General features: G+C 36.0%; 1 protein-coding gene across 2 annotated transcripts; it reads right to left on the bottom strand.

Annotated features, from left to right (window-relative positions):
* Window positions 1-921: 921 nt before the first annotated feature.
* On the bottom strand, window positions 922-17558 carry LOC113726888 (dol-P-Man:Man(7)GlcNAc(2)-PP-Dol alpha-1,6-mannosyltransferase). Of its 2 annotated transcripts, XM_027250803.2 has the most exons (20): window positions 17408-17558; window positions 17202-17287; window positions 16975-17016; window positions 16842-16887; window positions 15858-15944; window positions 14904-14959; window positions 13496-13613; window positions 13213-13271; window positions 11300-11371; window positions 10153-10216; window positions 9907-10010; window positions 9499-9570; window positions 7837-7923; window positions 7685-7752; window positions 6620-6688; window positions 6460-6542; window positions 4626-4725; window positions 3347-3412; window positions 2728-2821; window positions 922-2641 (listed from the first exon to the last, which is right to left on the bottom strand). In XM_027250803.2, the coding sequence occupies exons 1-20, from the start codon at window positions 17442-17444 to the stop codon at window positions 2564-2566; spliced, it is 1488 nt and encodes a 495-aa protein (XP_027106604.1). In that variant the 5' UTR covers window positions 17445-17558; the 3' UTR covers window positions 922-2563. The 2 variants fall into 2 exon arrangements, with proteins under 2 accessions (XP_027106604.1, XP_071931476.1); XM_072075375.1 differs by lacking the exons at window positions 16842-16887; window positions 17408-17558 and having other exon boundaries at window positions 17202-17288.
* Window positions 17559-18635: the final 1077 nt, after the last annotated feature.

Raw genomic sequence — 18635 nt, 5'->3', positions numbered from 1 at the left:
CGTCTTTCTTAAATATAGATTTTTTTTTTCTACAATCGACAATAATTTGCTCTACAGTCGACAATAAGTGTAGATTCAAGAATTCAAATTTCTATTAAAATCCTTTTCTTAAAAAATGGAGTATTAGTATTACATCAGTCTGCTCTAGTGGTAGTGGCAGGTTCTTTCCTTCCAATTCTTTAGTGATTTAGTTGGTTTTTTTTTTTTTTGCCTTTTTTATAGTGTAGAAGTAGGTTAATACTGTTGCCGTCTGACCAAAAATAAGGTAGGCAGCTTATCGTAAATTTTGACGTTATGCATTCAACAAGATATATATTGGTTAATCTAGAATTGAATATTGTACAATAGAAGGTTTTAGTGTAGTTGGGTTCAAGTAATGGTTCACATAGTTAACTAGCACGCCAATCTGTTTGCAAATCCTTCTGGTTGGGTTGCATGGTGTCACTTTTGAGGAGTAGCTAGTAGCTACAATTGGTTACATCCTTTTTTTTTTGCGGCCCTCCTCCATTTTCTGGCTTTCTTCTTCATAGTTCAAACGACCCACCCCTTTGGTATGATTCGTATGAAGCATAATGTATTGTAGTCCTACAATTTTAGAGGAAGAGAAATTAAATCAAGTATTGGAGCTGCACTGAATCTCACAAATTTGTGCATTGAATTTAATTATGCATATTGAGCTCGCAACGCAAATTCGAGCTCAAGTTAAATGAATTGATTTCGAACTTTGGATTTTCAAGTGAAACTGACTAGTAGTAGTCATTTGCAGACGTCCTTGGCCATAACCGGGGGGAAACTCTCCCTAGTAAAAAGTGCAGCGCTTGAAAGCTGATGACTAGATAATTTGTCAACCCCGTTGCATCTTCATAACTTTGCATTCGATATTTTGATTGGCTCAACCCATATTCCACAAACCACAGCACAACACAACAAAAAGTGATTTAATTCATTGAAAACAGCGATCTTATCCAGACTTTTCAACTTGTGGCAGTACTATCTATGTGCTAATAATTGAGCTCAGATTTCTTTCCAAAATACAAAATAATACAAACTCATGCTAAGCTCGGGGACTCATCAGCCGCATCGCCAGCACTTTTGTTCTGCACAAGCAGAACCAAGTCCTCCTCAGCATCAGGGCTGTTCTCTTCACCGATTAATAATAAGTGAAAGTCCTCCTTCCATAAAGCTGCATGAACCAAAACGGCCGGAATTGTGGAGACTAAAGTGATGAAGAGATGCACGCCAGCTTTTGTGACGATCATCAAAACCGCAGCGATGATGCAGAACAGGAACAAGCCGAAGCGTTTGTCGATCATCTTGTGCAGGGCAAAGGAGTTAGGCAGCGCCCGCAGCAAAAGCAGGTAAAGAAATGCTATTTCTTTGGTAGCCACCAAGTAAACAAGAGAGACTTTGCGCTCTGGGATGAGAGCAATGAAGAGAACGATATACACAAACAGCATGTAGTATAAACCGAAAAAGGCCAAGTTTTTGATTACTCTGATGGCTGCTGCCTCTAAAGTAGGAGGGATGCTGAGAGGACAGGTGAGGTTGAAGCTGTATCCATGATCTTTTCGAGAAGCCATGGATGAATCTTTCTGAGGCATGGAGGCAGATGCCTGAGCAGCGACGGATGGTCTTTGTGTGGGACCAGGGCTTGCCATGCGATTGGAAGCGCCGGCGAAAGAGGACTGGAATTCTGATGATTTTTCCAAGTTGTCCGTCATTGTGCGATTAGGATCACCCTCTTATATGCATTGTATTTGTTCGGCAATGCACTTGATTTTTCCAAGTTGTCAAGTCAACGGTACTACGGACCAAGTCAAGTCACCGGTACTATTAAACAGGGGAATTAATAGTGAGGAGTTTTTGGTCTTCTGCTGGACTCGGTCATCTCTTAAATCACGACTAACTCTTCTGTCACTAATGACTAAACTAAAATCTTGGCCCGTCTTTTTCTTTTTTTGGGCGCTGTGCTGTCACGTCAAACGATGAAAGCAAAGTATGAAAGGAAGACAATTAGACAGGTTGAAATGATGGACCCCTGCGGCGGCCGAGAGACCCGGCCACTGGAAAAAGAGCGAAGTATGCATTGCAATGCAACTTTAGGAAAAACATTACATTAGTTTTGGTCCCTCGAGGTGGGGGAAATATTACATTAGTTTGTTGTATTTGAATTTTAAAACATACATTCGAAATTATAGCCATTGAATCTGGGAATCTATGCATGCAAAGTAGTTGAAAATCTTGAAGCATCAATCTAATGATTTTTGTTTTTTAAGAGGGGGTAAATGATGAAGAAATATTCAAAACTTTGTGTGAATGAGTAACTTCTAATCTCTTTATCCTCTGCCTAGGCATGAATTGCAATCAAGTTTTACACCACAAGTCCCTCGAGGCCACAGTAACTGAAATTCTCTAAAAATATATTATACTTTGTAAGGCGACTACCATCTTGTGTTGCTTAATAAGTAGTAAAGGTTTTTTTCAGCAGATCACATCCACCCATAGAAAGAGCTAAATAAATGAAGCCACTGAAGAATTTGATTAAGCACTGACAGACAACATCTCAGCATCCTGGCCATTGTCTTAGCAACATTTCGCTGTTTTCAACATTTCCGTGAATATATACCTTGGGTTCCTTGGCCTGCAAGTAGTGTTAGGAGAAAAAAGAAAAAAGATGCTATTAATGAGACAGAATTTTGAACGGGATTCGAGTCATTAGCAGCATACCAGTGATATTGGAGGAAAGCCAATGCGAAGCTTTGCAGTAGAGAATCCATGAATGGAAGAAAGACACCGGAAACCAGTAATGTTGGAATGCTCACTGTAAATACAGATTCGGAGTACATAAATGGCATCAACAATTGATTGGATTTATCGAAAGTGATTGGTCGTTCTCTATTGGCCTCTATACAAAACCATTATGTATTCTCCAGCAAATATTCCTCCAAAATCAACACATTATCTGGCTACCAAACACAGAATGATCTAATGATTCATATTCAATACAAGTAGGCACCACAACAACCCAAACTCTATTCTTCCGTTTGCGCTCAACTTGATGATTAAAACCTCATTGGATAACGAATACAATAAGAGAAATGTGATCCTATAATAAATGAGCAAGAATCACATGGGCTGTCCTACATAAACATTTATAACAACTTATCATCGATTTGTACAGTTTACACACACCCATATCAGAAATTTCGAATGTTAATCCCTTTGTTCAGTTTGTGAAACAATCCAATTGACATTATTAAGTTAAAAAGAGAAATGCAGAGTCTTGCCAAAAGGAACCCTAAAGTGTTAAAAAAAAACATAAAACAAAAACAAAATACAAGCTTACTTCACAAGATATGTAAAATTTCTTTTCTGCAATTGATCCAGAAGAATCCCTTCTTCTTTTGAGTACCTAAATCACATAATGGTAGCATATCTAAGTCAGGTACGCAAGAGAACAGAAAATTCTCAAGTCACATGGGATAAGACTAATCAAAGTCTTTATAATGCAAAAGATTCTAGGATTTTATTGAATGTACTCTGGTTCATCCAATATCAAGGCTTTCTGTTTCGCAAAACCTGGCGGTGAAAGTAGTGCAACTCAAAATTGCAAATTAATATCTTTTGGCAAACAAGGGGGAAAAAACAACTATTTAACACATTCTTCACCTGTAATTTAAAGCAACTAAGATGACGCATCTCTTCGTTAGGATTGGCAAACAAAGAACAGGAAATCTGAGATAGGTGACTAAATGACAAGACACATCAACATAAAAATAAGCTCCAACTCCCAAACCCACATTCCCTGCCTCACGCCAGAAGGATACAAAAGACTAAGGTAAGAAATGTAGAAGGGAATGACTGAAAATCCAGTGACAACTTCCTTCAAGTACAAATTCAAACAGAGACTACTGAAAAACACAATGCACTAAAGATGGGCACTATAATAGTCTAAAAACATGATGCAAAAACCTCAATTATTTTCAGAAGACCTCCCATTCCTCCATGTTCCTTGACCCCTTGTTCACCTAAAAATCTTTCTTGCGGGCCACTTTGTATCCTTTTCCTCAGAAACGATCTTACACCAAACCCCCAGATCACCCGTGATAAACTTTTTTGACTATCATCTAAAATTACCAAATCTGAAGGGAAGGGAAGGGAAACCAAGGAGGTACAACAGTGGACCTTCTTGACTGAGACGCTATTGAATCCCTTTGGTAGAGCCATTACTTGACAGAGTTATGGGTTAACTGCAATTGCACTTCACTTTTCCAAGTAACCCATCAACAATGGAAAAATAAAAACTTCAAAATCCTTAAAAGAGTTCCTGGAAAAAATCTTTTCTAATACCATACACCAGACACAAAATGACAGGACATCACACAAACAAAATGACAGAGCCAACTGGAAAACTTATTTAACATAAATTGCAAGCAAAGACCCAATACACTGTGGACTACCTAATATGCTAGTCTTTCATTATTACCTTTTCCAATACATAATATGCTTGTCTTCCCATAATTTCTTGTAGACATCCTACTATGTCCGAATTAAACAAGATCATGACTTCCGAATTAAACAAGATCATGACTGTAACATTTATCAAAGAAAAATTGTTAGCATACCTCCAAGGATAGTCATTTTCACAAAATCGTGAAATTCCATTCATTGCAGATAAGGTGTCAATATGAACCCACACTTCAGTTGAATTGTTTGTCAGCTGACCTGTAAAAGGATGTCAAGTTTCCATTAAGAATATGCAATTCAATAACTGGAAGCTCAAATGCTACACTTGTACAAGAAAAGAAGCAGCAGAGAAGACATATACACACATGCCTCACTAAAAAGTAACTTCTTATTCCATTTTGTGAGTTGGACATATAAATAGACTAGCAAACTCTCCCAAATAAATTGGAAAAAAGTAAATGGTAGTCGTTCCTTGTTTTATTTTAAATTTGCTTTAATTCTGCATAGACTATATAATGCCATATAAGCAAGATAACTTCACGAAGACTATTAACTAAAGTAATGTCCATGGCAATCACAGAAGTAAAAATCCTTAGATCAAATTTTGAAGAAGGGACAAGGAAAAGCAAAAAATCACTACTTCAGCTCCAGGACCTTTCTACTTGACAACAGATGTGATACTTCCATCTAGAACTCGAAGTCCTCATAGACTGAACAGAATATCCACCCTAATGTGTATATTTTGGTTCTCTACAAACTGTATTCTGTTTCCTGCTTCATTATTAAAAAAATAATAACAAAACTAATGTTCAAGTTGTTTTACTAGGAAAATGTACTTGACTTTTTCCAACTACTTGAATAACAAAAGAACCTGAGACACCACCAAAGATTCTACCTTATTGCAAAGTTTGAACGTCACACATTTTCAACTCATCAATATATTGGCATCCACTCATACAATGAAGTTTCTAAATGGGAGGTAACTTAACTCAGAATTCAAAAATTAATTCCTCATTAACAGGACTGTTTAAATGACTCCAAGCAGGCATCGCAATCAGATCTGTAAAAGTCCCTTAATCCCATACTCATGCAGGTGATAATAGTCTATATTGGACAGTCCAAATATAGAACTTAGAAGCTCAAAGATATAGTATCTTCAGCATAAATTTTAAAGCACAATGCAATGCTCTGCCTTTAAGGTAGTCCACACATAGAAGCCCTGCATAGGATTGAAATGTTGAGACGTTCTGGGACAGTTATAGCAGGAATTGCTCAATTTTTCCTACCAATATAATGAGAAAAGCATTGAAAAGTTTCTCACTTTATCACATCTTTGAGAGGAGACGTCAAAGTCTTGTTATCTGCTAAGCACTCAAGCAGCTTAGACAAAACTCTAATTCTCTATACTGAATAATAATCTAACACCAAATATCTCCTGACAAGTTTTAACAGTTCATACAAATAACCTAAGGTCCCTACTAGAGCTCACAAGCAATCTTGCATAGTGCCTTCCATCAAGGCATCTTAAAGAGGTACCCTTAGAAACAGCAATAACAAGGATCTGGTGAGACATCACCTGAAAACGAATAGCCAATTGATAACAATGAAAAAGGATTTCTAGATGCAGGCAAGGCGAGAGAGTGGGAGGGAGGCAAAGAGCAGGAATCTTGATTAGAGAGCTGGAATACATGAAACTGCATAAAGGTGAGGAGTACCAAAGTCATGATTGAATAGAAACAGAAAGGCCAAAAAGTGGAGTAAATTTTTTAGTTTATACCTTAGACTAAAGTCCTTATTTCTTCGTGGTTTTCAAACCATAAAAACTGAGATGCAATCCCATTAAGTTGGTAAAAGCAATGAGGAATCTCCAAAAGCAGTCATAAAATCAAGCAGTCAGCACACAGAAGATTAACTCAAAGAAAGAAATGGAAAGCTCTCAGTAAGCTTTTATCTTAATGTTGAGAGAGAGAGAGAGAGAGAGAGAGAGCTAACCAGTTCTGTGCAAAACTTTTAGAGCATAGCCACTGGGATAGTTATCGTAGGACGCCATAAAAATCATGGTCGTGCACCCTAGACTACAAAACAATGATGAGCATGACTAAGGCAAATAATTCATTGTATACCATTTAAACAAGGTTAGTCAAGGTAATACCTAATCAAAATTGATCCCAGCATAGCAATATTAAGATATCTCCACAAGCCCTTCTTTCTATTGTTGTATCTACAGAAAAGTATCAACAACTTTAAGGCAAGGAACAAAAATATACTACAGAATCATTGAAAAATGAAAAAGACACCATATATTTTTAAAATGTGCAAAAGAATAAGTGTAACCGTAAAGTCAACTCCAACTTCCAAAGTTGGTTAATTATGGGGGCAGAAAATTTCCGAGTAAGAAGCTACAGGCATCTTATGCATTGTAACTGATCTCAAACAGGAACTTAAAAAGTATCGGTAAATACCTTTCAGATGACTCCTCAATACTAATAGTTTGACAATCACCTGAATAAACCATCATTGAAGGGTTTTTGCATCTAAATACTAGTTGTGAGACCATAGACACGAAGGGGGAACATATTACAGCTTTCTACAGACCTTCCATGTGTGATACGTACTCCTCAAACAGGAAATTGGGCAGAAAGGCTCTCCTGTGAAGATGTGATCTCATAAGTTCGGGGGGCGCAACATATTCACTCCAGGAAAGGAAAGCTATGAACACTAATGTCATTTGTGCCACTAATGAATTCTAAGCATCACCTAGATTCCATTGAACCAACGCCACTCAGTAGCACATGATGACAGGATGGGGAAAAAATGTGATAACTACCCACAAAATGACTAAAATTCAAGTCCTTAGAATTAGCAAGAAAATTCCATCTTGAATTACAAACTAAAGACCAACGCGTGAGAAGAAAAGCCATCAGTCTGAGAGAATCCAAAAAAATAAACAAAAAAAAAGAGTATGTATACCATGTCCTTGAAAGATTTTCACATTTAGTACCAATAAAAATCCAATAACTGCCCAGAATATCCACATCCATATCCACAACTCAAAATTTGCATACACAGTCCAGAGTCCAAGCTCAATAGTGGAAACCCCAATCCTCAGGAACTTCACAGTACAAGTTTCATTGGATTTTTTAAAATCTTACAACATATAGATTTTGCAGAAGCATGTTTGCAGACAAAATGATAAGAACAAAGAAAAGCTATGTACATTCTGCTAGCTGCAACTGCTGCTGCCATATTAAAGATAGGAAGGGAACTAATAATGAACCGCAGTTCCTGCCACAATGAGATCATTCATGTTAGTAGGTACCAAAAGTGTTGATCAAGTAAACACCTGATAACAAAGTCAATAGGTGATACCTTGTGTGGAAGCTTTGAATAGAGTATAACAAATGAGAGAACAGGAAGAACATAGAAGAGAACCCTTCTATCAAGAAAAGCTCCAAGCTGCAAGACAGAATGCCAAGTAAAATGCAGGAATTTATGTGTTCAACAATTTTAAGACTCTGATATCCTAAAGCATTGGTTCATTGTGGCAATGTTCACCACATTATTTTGCTAACGACCAACTCAAGATACCCCACCTGATCACCAAAAGACAGACCTAGTACATGAGCTCCTGCCTTTGAAGTCCCCAGGATGGGCCAAATGCATTCCAGACCCAAAACCTAAACCCAGACCCAGAAAAGGAAATGCGAGAAAAAAGAAGTCTAACCAACGAGCATAGAACTTTTGAGATGAACATCATAAGACAACTAGACATGGATTTTTTCTTCTAGTTTTCTGGGTAAACACAAGAACTAACGCATCAGAACACATAAGCATCAATGCCGCACCTCACTTATCAAAACCTCAAAATTAAGGTAGCAATTTTTTTTTAACAAGTAAAATAATGTGTTAAGAGGTTTTTATGCCTTTCAAAGTAATAAACATGCTCCAAGAACTTCACCAGAGTTGACCATTAGGATAATCCTCCACATAAGCGGAATTTGAATGATTGGCATTACACTGATGCAATCATTCCAGAACATCAAAAGCTCTGCAGTTTCTCTCCACATTCCACAACTTTCAAGGATGATTTGCCAAATAGAGTAAGCAGATTCTTAACCAAGTTAGGCACCACTCAACACAATTCCACCAGGTGGACAGCACTCTCCTAAACATCCTAGAATCCTCCCCATTTTGTAGCCAGTGTTTGTGGTTTTCTTTCTCCTACTTCCGACCAAATACCTCAAACAGATCTTCCTTCTTTTTTCTCAGATTTTTCATCTGTCAGTATGCTCTCACGCTGAAAGCATGCTCATCAAGAGTAATGTAACTTATTTAGGTGGTCTTCAGGCATTGAAGCTATTTAATCTTTTGAGTATATTTGTTTTGCAGGGAAGTTCAGATTCCTGCATTCTGTATCCTACAAAATTTACAAAATTTTGCAGGAAAAAGATTTTATTGAACCTAGAATGCTAAGAACTATAAAAAACTAACTAATTTCTTTTAAAACTTTAGCAGTGAACCAAAGAGACTAGTTATTATCCCTTTCTTTTTCAGTACTTTCCGCTTTCCCTTGAGTCAAAGAATGGTAGAAACATTAAAAGGAAAAAAAAATTGATAAACTCACAGGACAAACCTTTATATGTCTGCAATTCAATATCGTACTAGGTATTGTAAAACTGATTATTTAATGAACCAAAGGTCAAAAACCTCTGTTTGACCAGATTTACACATGCTCTACCAGCAATGATAACATATCATGTTAACACAGTTGACTTGGACAAGGAGTCCATCCAACAAAGCAATCAATGAAATATGTAGGTCATTGACTCAATCCATCCTCCAATATCTCCATCATTGTTGTTGCATTCCCAGTTTAGTCGGCCAGGGTCCACCCAAAAGAAAATTAAATAATAATTTGACCTCTCAATTTTTAGTGAGATTAACTTCACAAAAACTTTAACATCTACCAGAAAAAGTAATATGCAACAAGCAAGGCATGGGGAGTTTGACCTAATATAAGCTTCCACTAACCAGAAAGAGTGGATATGCAACAAGCAAGGAACGCGGAAGGGCTGAAGTAAAGTACCAGTGAATAGGATGTATCTGGAGAAAAGAAGTATTAAGGACGATTTACCATTTATATGCTCCGCATTTCAAAATGTAACTTGATGCTGTTTGGTAATCTCCATTGTTATGGAACAGTAGGATTTAAGATACAAGATACCAAGGCATATGTGCATACTTATAAGACAAGATGAATGTTTTTGTCATATGACAGACAAATTATTGGGACCTTTATAGATACATAAATAAAACAAAAGCAATATAGAACTTTGTACAAGATGAAAGAACAAGGATCTATTCACTTCAATGATAAAGTTGAACAATGCATTGCATAAGATTAACCATAATTTTTGGAAATATTGTAATGAAGGATACACCCCATTCAGAACTCCGATTTAAGACGGAGTTGAACCAGAAAACTTCTAGCTCAGGCCACAACCACCTCCTCCACATTACTGAATCAACCAATACTGTAAGACCTGTAATGCAGACAGCATGTCATGTATTCCAGTCAATATACTAATAGAATGACTACATGGCAATCATAACCAGTATAAACAACAGAAAGATTTCTGAATTTTGTTACATTAATAAAAATATTGATTAAAAGTACAACACTACCTATGCAGAACAAAGTAGCTGCGATGCAGGTCCTTATTGCCTTCCACAAAGAAATTGATTTTGACTGCATTTGATATAGCCAAACAAAAGAATGATATATTATTGAGACAATAAAAGCACAGTAAAGACACTGCTCTCAAACGCATTAGGAAGCAAACAAATCATCGAATAACGTGTCTCAACTCAATTGTGTGAAGTACAAACTTGTTCTCCTTACCTTTTACAACACCTAGTGTCAATTATGTGAAGTACAGTTATGCAATTAATAAAAAAAATCGAATTTCATTTAAATAACATATCTCAACTCAATAGATGTTTTAGGCCATTGGACTACTTACAATTATAAGTGCAAAGCACTAAATGCATTTAAAAACCTCATTATCCTAAAAACACCTTATATTGTCAATTATATGCATATTTAGCAATAGATAACACAAAGCATGTCCACAGAATATGTTGATACCGAGTTGCAGCAGTGATAAAGCATAGATACCACAAACTAGAGTCATAGCTCAACACAACTTCAGAATTCACTAATTACAGACAAGAACTAAAATACTGAATAGTGATAACAAGAATGGCAGGTAAAAAGTGGTCAACAGAGGTATCTTCTTCAAGGTTTTGTGAATTAAGATATGTAGTTTCCATTAGATGTTGTTAAGTGAAGCTTAACATGAGCTCAGTGGAGTTTGTCCAAGGTGCTTCTGCAGGTCATATTGGGGCCTAATCAGAGGATAAGAGCAAAATGAATAAATCAAACATAAATAGTACTTGGAACAACTGGATTTTTCATTTTTCCAAATTCTCATTCCATTGAGGATCAGCAATGAAGTAGTTAAACTTGATCACTATAGCAAATCAATACACAATAATCTTTTTGCGTTATTGGATATTTTGACACTTTTATGTTCCAAAAATCACCCATTATAAAGTAATAGTTCATAATCCATGCAAAAAGATGATTTGGAACATGCAGTTATGGGTTTCCTGTGCATATCCTTCAATGGTGAACAATCAACCTCACAGGAAAGCAAAATATAGAAATAAATAGATCTAAAAAGGCAAAAACCATGCAGGAAAATGTATATATGAAAAAAAAAAGGTCTAAAAAGACAACACCAAATGTATGCAAAGGCACAATGCTTACCAGCAGTAGCTCCAGGCCAAGTGGAGAAATAAGTAAGAGCATATCACATCTGAAGATGATTGTAGCAAATATCTGACATCAGAAAATAGAATTCTATAACCTACAAACACATAATAGCTCCACAAGAAATGAAATGGAAAAAAATTTAAGAGAGAGAGAGAGAGAGAGAGAGAGAGAGTTGGCCATATTTGTTTATGGTTTCTCATTAGTATAAAAGCTATAGATATTAATTGGTGCAAGCTAGCAACAAAAAAGTTGTCAGGTTTGCCTTGTGATTAGACATGAAATGGAAGAATAAACAAAGAAAAAAGCAGTAGAAAGGAAAACAATGAAAGAAGAGCAATTTTACGAAGTATGACAAAAATGGTAGTCCTATTAGTGAATTGGGAAGTGCCAATATAGAAAATGACGAATCCCAAGGAAATTCAACTTAAGGTATACAAACATTGCCTTTTAATCCTTATTGCAAACCCTTCACTGGCATCTATGAAAGTATACCACAGCAAGCATAAATGTGACCCACCTTCTTTTGGAGCCCAAGCCACTTGCCAAGATGTTTCAGTGAAGTTATTAGTACTTTACTTAGAGATTTACAAACCTATCAAATATTTCCAGAGAATCCAATATGGAAAACCAGAATACTTTGCATTACAGTCACCTCCACTAAAGTCAAAACATCCTCAGTAGGAGCTCAACCCATTAAGCATGAAGGCCAGGACCACAGAAGATGAACTTTTAAGAAATGGTTCTTAAAGTCTCTAGAGGTAGCTTCTCAAAGCCCCATGTAGGACTTAATCCAGCACAGCAATTCATTTGAACACTGGCTATTATAAAATAACTGTAACTCCAGAGGCTGTGCATTGACACAGCAAAACCTTAAGTCCACAACAATTGGCTTCAAATAGCTAAGGCAAGATGCCAGTTATACAGCATCTAATGTCTCATACAGAACTAAACTACTTGGTATGTTGCTAAAGAACACTATTTGAACCTACGCAGCGCCCCCCCCCCCACCCAAAAAAACACACAGAGACACAAAAAAAAAAAGAAAAAAAACACATAAAAGAAAAAGTAAACTGCTAAACGCCCAACTTTTCATGTAAGCTTCAAATAATATGAAAATGCCAACAGCACACCTAGCTGGCAGATAAAAATATCAAATAACTCTTCTCCAGAAAAGGAACTTTACATATGCCAGGTAGCATCTTGCTTAACACTGTTTGCCTCCTCATATATCTCAAACATCTATTCAAAAATTGCCATTTGCATGATCTAACAGTCAAAATATACTACAAAATGTAACAGAGACAAGGGAACACATTGATATATGAAGAAGGTCCAATCAAGACAAGGGAACACCCTGGTCTATGATGAAGGTCAAGTTAAAGTAGTACTTAAATAGTAAACGACTGTGTTTCCTATGAGTCCATATCATGTGCCTAAGCATGATAGTTGTTAACCTCGGCAGTACTTTCACAAGCTACATTTCTTCCACTCAATTAGCCTATTCTCGACATTAAGATGAACCACAGTAGACGAATATGTCTCATTCATCTAAAGTGAATTGGGTAACACTAGAAAAAGTAAATGACAAATACTGAGAAGTCTTAGTGTTGAACAAGCATTAATGAACTCAAAATGTGCCAAGAAAACAAAGTATAATAACCTGGACATCCAGAGAATAAATCTCACAAGATTTTCATGGCATGTCCACATGCGCTCATTAAGTGAGCTAAAAGCCATTGACTTTGAAAAAAGAAATGATATATTTCAGATACACACATCATATGAAGCACATATTGGAAAAACTATTTAGGAATATCTCCAGAAAAATCCACAAGCTTAATTAATCAAATTAAACAGCAGAAGACCAGCAGCATGCAACAGAACTTCTATTGTGAAGAAACACATACCAGGCATCTTAATGCTGCATAAAAACTCCCTTTCACCCAGAAACCATATGCCAAATTAGCTGAGGAAATAGACAAAGGGAAGATCAGCCACATAAATGTCTTGTTTGCAGTCAAATATTTCAGAATAAGGCTAAAAATGATTTAAATAGCCCTCCTGAGGATCCTTCAAATACAAAGCATTTGAAAAAGTATTAAAACAATGTAACCGGTTAAGTCCAGGTGGCATTCCCAAACTCTCTCATATGAAAAACAAGCCAGGGGTGGGTCTGCATGACGTAATTACCCAAACCAAATGCCAGTATATTAGGAAGAGGACGTGAGCAGTAAAACAACATGTGGAACTGGACAGCAGTCAATATCGAAAAGAAGGCTTCAACCTGATACCCAAACTTCTTTCTGATCTGTTCAATATAGATTATACAGTATTAATAACCAAATATCACCAACAAAAGATAACATCATGGAATAACATTATCTAAGCAGACAGGATGCTGGTAGGATGACATTAAGTTACTTTGCCTGCAAGCATCAGATATCTCCACGACCGACAAGATAGGACAAAAAGAACCAAACATAGCACCAGGTACAACACATAACAATCAAGTCTTTTGAGATTAAAGACAAAAACTTTCAGATTATGGTTGCAATGAAACTCAAATTTTGTTAATAAACAATGAACAAATCGAAACCTTCCAAACAAACTCGGCATATTAAAGTGACTGATTCACTAACTCTTCTCCCACTATTAGTTCATACTTCATCTTCCACTAACAACTCAGTCCTAGTTTCAGTTATAGTCTTCTCCTCTCCAGCCCTAACACTATGTTAGGAACTTTAAGGGAGCAGAAGAGAAAGGAAAAAAATATGATGAGAGAGAGAGAGAGAGAGCACAATTTTGTCTTCTCTATTGTATGTCAACACATGAGAGAGGAAGGAACTTATCCTTTAGTATGAAAAGGCAGGGGAAAAAATAAGACTGAAATTATCAAACTTCTATGAGGTTTCATTGAGTGTTGCACTTTGCTTTCACCTTTTATCACCACATCTAGGCTTTCTGAAAAACAAGTTTGATCCTCTCTTCTACTTGTTCATTAATTACTTGTGTAAAAGATGTGACATGTCTATTTCCAAATCTTTTCTTTCCTTACCAATTCTTACCATGTAAGCAGATCCTAGATGACTTTAACTCATTACAGCACACTATTGGTCATCAAGTCAACACCAACCTACCCAGAGTGCAGGATGCAGTTTGGCTCAGAAGTTTTCAGCAGACATTATCACCCCAATTCCAAGCCAAGTTGAACCATGTTGATGCACTTAAAGTGATGTGCATTAGCTAAACAGACCAGGATCCACATAATCATCTATCTTTTCATGAAAGGAAGGCTGAAGCATTGTCCATAAAGAGTTGGCTATCAAAGAACTAAAAGATACTGCAGAAGAACAAGAAGGAACCAGGGATCCTTAGACAAGTCTGCTGTTTTAACAATTTGATATTTGCACCATGTTGTGAGCAAGGGATTGATTGTCATTAAAAACTTTATTTTTAAGTTATCTGTGCTCCTTGAATCAGGATAAAGTAAGTCAATTGATATATCCTTTACCATGTCTTCCAACTTTAAAGTAACAATGTGAAGGATAGGACCTAATCCTAAAAACTAGAAAATAGAAAGATAGAATAAAACACATACCTGAATGCGAAAAAATCGAAGCGTGCACAGCATGAGGAAACTCAACACTAGACGAACTAGAGAAGAAACCAAAAAAAAGGAATTAGAAAGATACAATGCTTAAGAAACAAAATTGTAAACGATATGAAGAAAAAGATATAGGAACCATACAGATATATAATTGGAAATAGAGTTAAATGTACAAGATCGCCCAAATTTTGCACCAGATGTAACTCAGAATCTCTTCTAATGGTTTTGTTATATTACATTTTATCCTTTCAAGTAGAATGAATACATCATGATTACAAATCAGTTATGTATTGGACAGAAATTATTCACCAAAAACCATGCCAGATTGCCAGGTAAATGAATTCAGCTTTTGCAAGCATTAATAGGCTCTATAAGTTTCTGCTCATGAAAATATGTTCAAACATTTAGCTGAATACTTCAGAAACGAATGCAACATACTTAAAGAGTTGTACATCAAGTGTTTCTATCAACTAGTACTACTCTTTTTCCCAAAATTTGTATCGAACAGTCCCAAGTCACCAACTTAGCACCTCAATCAACAACCAGAAACTAAAAACCTTTTCAGTGACCCAACCTCTAAACTAAATTAAATCTCGTCCAAGTAGGGGTTAGGCCAACTATTTAACCTAATCCTAATAGGAACCTAGATTACATGGGCAAACCAGAGTTTTCACTTTTAAGCACATGTAACAACATATAACTACCAGTCAACGATGAAAACAAATGCAAAATTCACATATATGGAACAGGAATTAGTCAAAGAATCTCCACATAACTTGTTCAAGTACACCAAGAGGAACATTTATGTAATTATAGACAATAAAAACAAGATAAGCAACCAGAATTTAAGTTGCAAGTTGACATTTAAATTTTTCCTCCTTATCAAAAGAGGGAAAACCCCAGCACTATGCAACACCATAAAATCATGTAGAAGTATGACCTCACCTGCATAAAGACTATAAACTTTAGGCAAGTGCATCAAATTCATTGCTAGGACAACCGGAGAGGCCAAAACTGATACAAGGAAAGCACCTACCAAAAAAAAAAATAAGCGCAAGTTGGATTGTCATAATCATCAGTAAATTTTCTCCATGAAAACTCAGTTACTGCTAAAGAACATCTACTGTACATTAACATAACATCTACTTAAGAAATACCCAAATATTTTATCAATTTTATCTAGAGTTTAAAAATAAAAGGCTTAACTCAAAGGTTTAGGCGCATGGCTGAATTCATCAAGAACAAGAACTCTATTGTACATGAAGTCATGGCAATATTTTTATCATGACTTAGTGAGCCAACTTCACAGTCACACAGAAACAAGGATCTCAACATGCGATCATGATATTCAACGGGAAAGATAAATAATGCATTAGATAGTGTTAGTAGCTTTTACATCAGTGGATTCCTACATTGCCTAACTGCACCTAAGAGAAACAGCAATGGTTATAGTAAAAAAGTTTTTGATGCCTCCTTTTATCTGCAACATCAAGTATCTTGAGAGTTTTAGATCAGAAATGAACTTGGAGAATTCATTATAAGCCAATTAAAATTGAGCTAGTAGTTTAAACTCCAATATCCAATTAGAATACCGCACTCCAATCATTAAATTCCTGGGCCACCTATGGCACTTAAACTTCCCAGCCTGCTTTTCCCGTAGACAGAAAAAAATGCCTGAGCAACGAGTATAAATGTGTTGTAGGCTGAAAAAAATTTACTACATAAAGTCACAAAAGAAAGGCCTGAGCAACGAGTATAAATGTCTGTTTTACAGGTGAAATGTTTCACAAAGCAAGAGTCAAGACACAAGAATGACAACAATTCAGTGTTTCTGAATTCAAATGATCAATTCCATTCAACTAGATTATTTTGCACGTTGTAGTAAAAACTAAATTGAGCATCCAAGTCGAGAATGAAACTACGACTCACCAATAAAAGTTCGCGGAACTACTCCGGGGAATTCCAAATGATCATACTGTTATCGCATAACAAAGCACAAATCACCAATGCCGAAATTCACAAATTAACAACTAAATGCAAAGTCAAGTATAAAAAAGTATACCTTTTCTATGTGATGCTTTTGATATAAAATATCATGCATTGCCTGAGAGAAACAAAAAAAAATCGATGAAATAACATCTAAATCATTCCCAACAGAAATTCACTACGACCAAAATTTTCCATACTTTTCCATAACAAAAAAAGAGCTTAATTAACAAATGCATAGGACTCAGCTCGGAAACCAAAAACCTTGCAAGAAATTAATTTTAGAAGAATCAACAAATGTACCTGAACGTTGAAGCTTTCTTCAACTTTTGTATAGGGTGCCATGAGTACATAAAACACCGCAATCGAACCTAGCAGCAAATCATACCCTAAATCCAAACAACATTTTTCCGAATTATGCTACAATTTTAAATTATACTCCTAGAACTCAGGAAAATAACTACTTAGGAAAAAGAAAAAAGACGTAATAAGTGAAGGAAAAAAATTACCGTAAAGCTGCATGAATCTTGACAAATTGGGAGCCATTGTCGTGCTGTGCAAGAGGGAAGTGGACTGTCCTTATGTTTTTTAGAGTGTTCGCTTCCGCCTGAACGTGCCAAACTGCCAATGCGGCGTCGCCTAGACGCAGTTTGCCGTCCCTGTTTGGGTTATTTCAATTTGGCCCACCCAAATAACAAAAACTTTTTATTTAGCCTCCTTGGAAGTTAAAATATTTCAATTTAGCCCTGCAAAAAAGAAAAAAAAAATGCTTCCAATTTAAGATAACAAGTATAATTTTATTTTAATGTTTAACATGGAAATTAGTATTATGTGTATCTCACATGATTATTTTATTATTATTATTATTATTATTATCTCACGTGATTTGACATAAGCTTATGGATTGAAGTGAATATAATATAGTTGCAACATTTACGTTTAATACAAACTTGCATGATCTTTGAAAAAATGGGTAGTTTTACAAGTGACAATTTAATACCTCACCATGTCGTTATGGCATACAAAAATGCTAAATGGCTAAAATAAGCTAGGAAGTTCTTCATATTATCACTTAAACGGGCATGAAGTGATCAAAAATCAATGATATAAGCAAGAAGTTGAGGTGGATTTACAAGATTGTACGCAGAAAATTGGAGGCCCTTCCATAATCCCCATGACATAATTGATATTGGGTGAAGGAATTAACCCGCGTGTCGGGACTAGGACCATGAGCTGAAGTTAAGATGGTGACTTGCGCTGCTTTATGGCTCAAAATCAACAGGTTTTTGGTTCCTGGTTAGGAAACAATAGTGCTATTGAAATCGTGCACGGTGTAATGTATTAAGTTTTGGTTAAAATCTTCAAGAAATTGGTTTAGAACACAAACAAGTATTATCAACACCCATGGTAGTTGGTGTATGTTAACTTCAATGGCAAGCATCAAGATTGGTTCTTGTTCCTTTTCTTTCTTTTCCATCTCTCATATTTTGCATTAATGAAACTTCTGCTTCTTCTCCTCCTAAACCAGTGTTTTGAAAATCAGACCGGATCAGTCGATTCGACCAATCGAACTGCAAACCAGTCATGCGTCCAATCCGATTCAACGAATAACCCAAAAGAATCAATTAAATAGGTCAAACTCAATCAAAAACTGGTTGAATCAATAAAAATCAAGAATTTCAACAAAGTTTTATTAAATTTTTATTTTCTAAAATAAATAAAAATTTGTTAAACCTT

The sequence above is a fragment of the Coffea arabica genome, chromosome 2c, assembly GCF_036785885.1.
Source record: "Coffea arabica cultivar ET-39 chromosome 2c, Coffea Arabica ET-39 HiFi, whole genome shotgun sequence".
NCBI classification, from domain to species: domain Eukaryota; kingdom Viridiplantae; phylum Streptophyta; class Magnoliopsida; order Gentianales; family Rubiaceae; genus Coffea; species Coffea arabica.
The sequence above is the reverse complement of the archived record's forward strand: the minus strand, read 5'-3'. Positions and strand labels throughout refer to the sequence as shown.